This window comes from Halyomorpha halys, unplaced genomic scaffold (assembly GCF_000696795.3).
Source record: "Halyomorpha halys isolate HHAL.00 unplaced genomic scaffold, Hhal_1.1 Scaffold951.1, whole genome shotgun sequence".
Classification (NCBI taxonomy): Eukaryota; Metazoa; Arthropoda; class Insecta; order Hemiptera; family Pentatomidae; genus Halyomorpha; species Halyomorpha halys.
In genome coordinates, this window is record NW_027105613.1 from 127,337 (window position 1) to 128,022 (window position 686).

General features: G+C 30.5%; 1 protein-coding gene across 1 annotated transcript in view; it reads right to left on the reverse strand.

The window, feature by feature from the left end:
* The window catches only part of LOC136797047 (sialin-like), a gene marked incomplete at its 5' end in the record, with an annotated part of 18,438 nt that extends 18,074 nt beyond the window's left edge, over positions 1–364 (reverse strand). The window contains 1 exon segment of the mRNA XM_067052506.1: positions 212–364. Within this exon segment, the coding sequence (XP_066908607.1) occupies positions 212–364 (153 nt within the window).
* Positions 365–686: the final 322 nt, after the last annotated feature.

A 686-nucleotide genomic window follows, 5' to 3' on the forward strand; every position in this document is an offset into this window, starting at 1 on the left:
ATATTAAAATAAACTTGTTACATTATTTTAGTTGTTTGAATATTTTTTAGCCCTGAGGAAGCCCTGCAATGTGGGGCGAAATGTTTAAAAGTTTTATTGCTATTTGAGTTCTTCTCACTGTACTCAGACCATCTCCGTTCTACAAATGAAAAATATTACTATCTTTAATTTGTTGTATATAAACTTTTATATTTATTTATATTGGTTTTACCTTCATGATGGGAAGATGGAGAACATGATAGAGGTAGAACGGGAGCTCAAGACTCACGATGTAGAAGCCCCAATCAAACCCAAAATTAGCACAGACTACTACTAGGAATTTGTATGATGAGAAAATTTGTTTCCAGGGGATCTTTCCACGTGTCTAAAACCAGAAAGAGTTATACATTTGTAATATATTTAAATGAATACGTATAGTCTAAACTGCTATAAAATAAACTATAGCATATGCTATAAAATAGTAATATACACTATTTTCCAAGAGTATTTTTAATGTAGCTAAAATTACATACGTCTTTTAATAATGAACTAGTTGAAATGCTTCACAATTGCTAGATTAATAGTACAAGAGCCCAAGAGGAGAAAAAAGAGTTATTTCACCTCAAATTTTGATTACTTTAATGAAAACTATGTGTAATTACTAGTCAAAATTGATGAGTCTGCCAAGTATAGGTTGGGGGAATAAA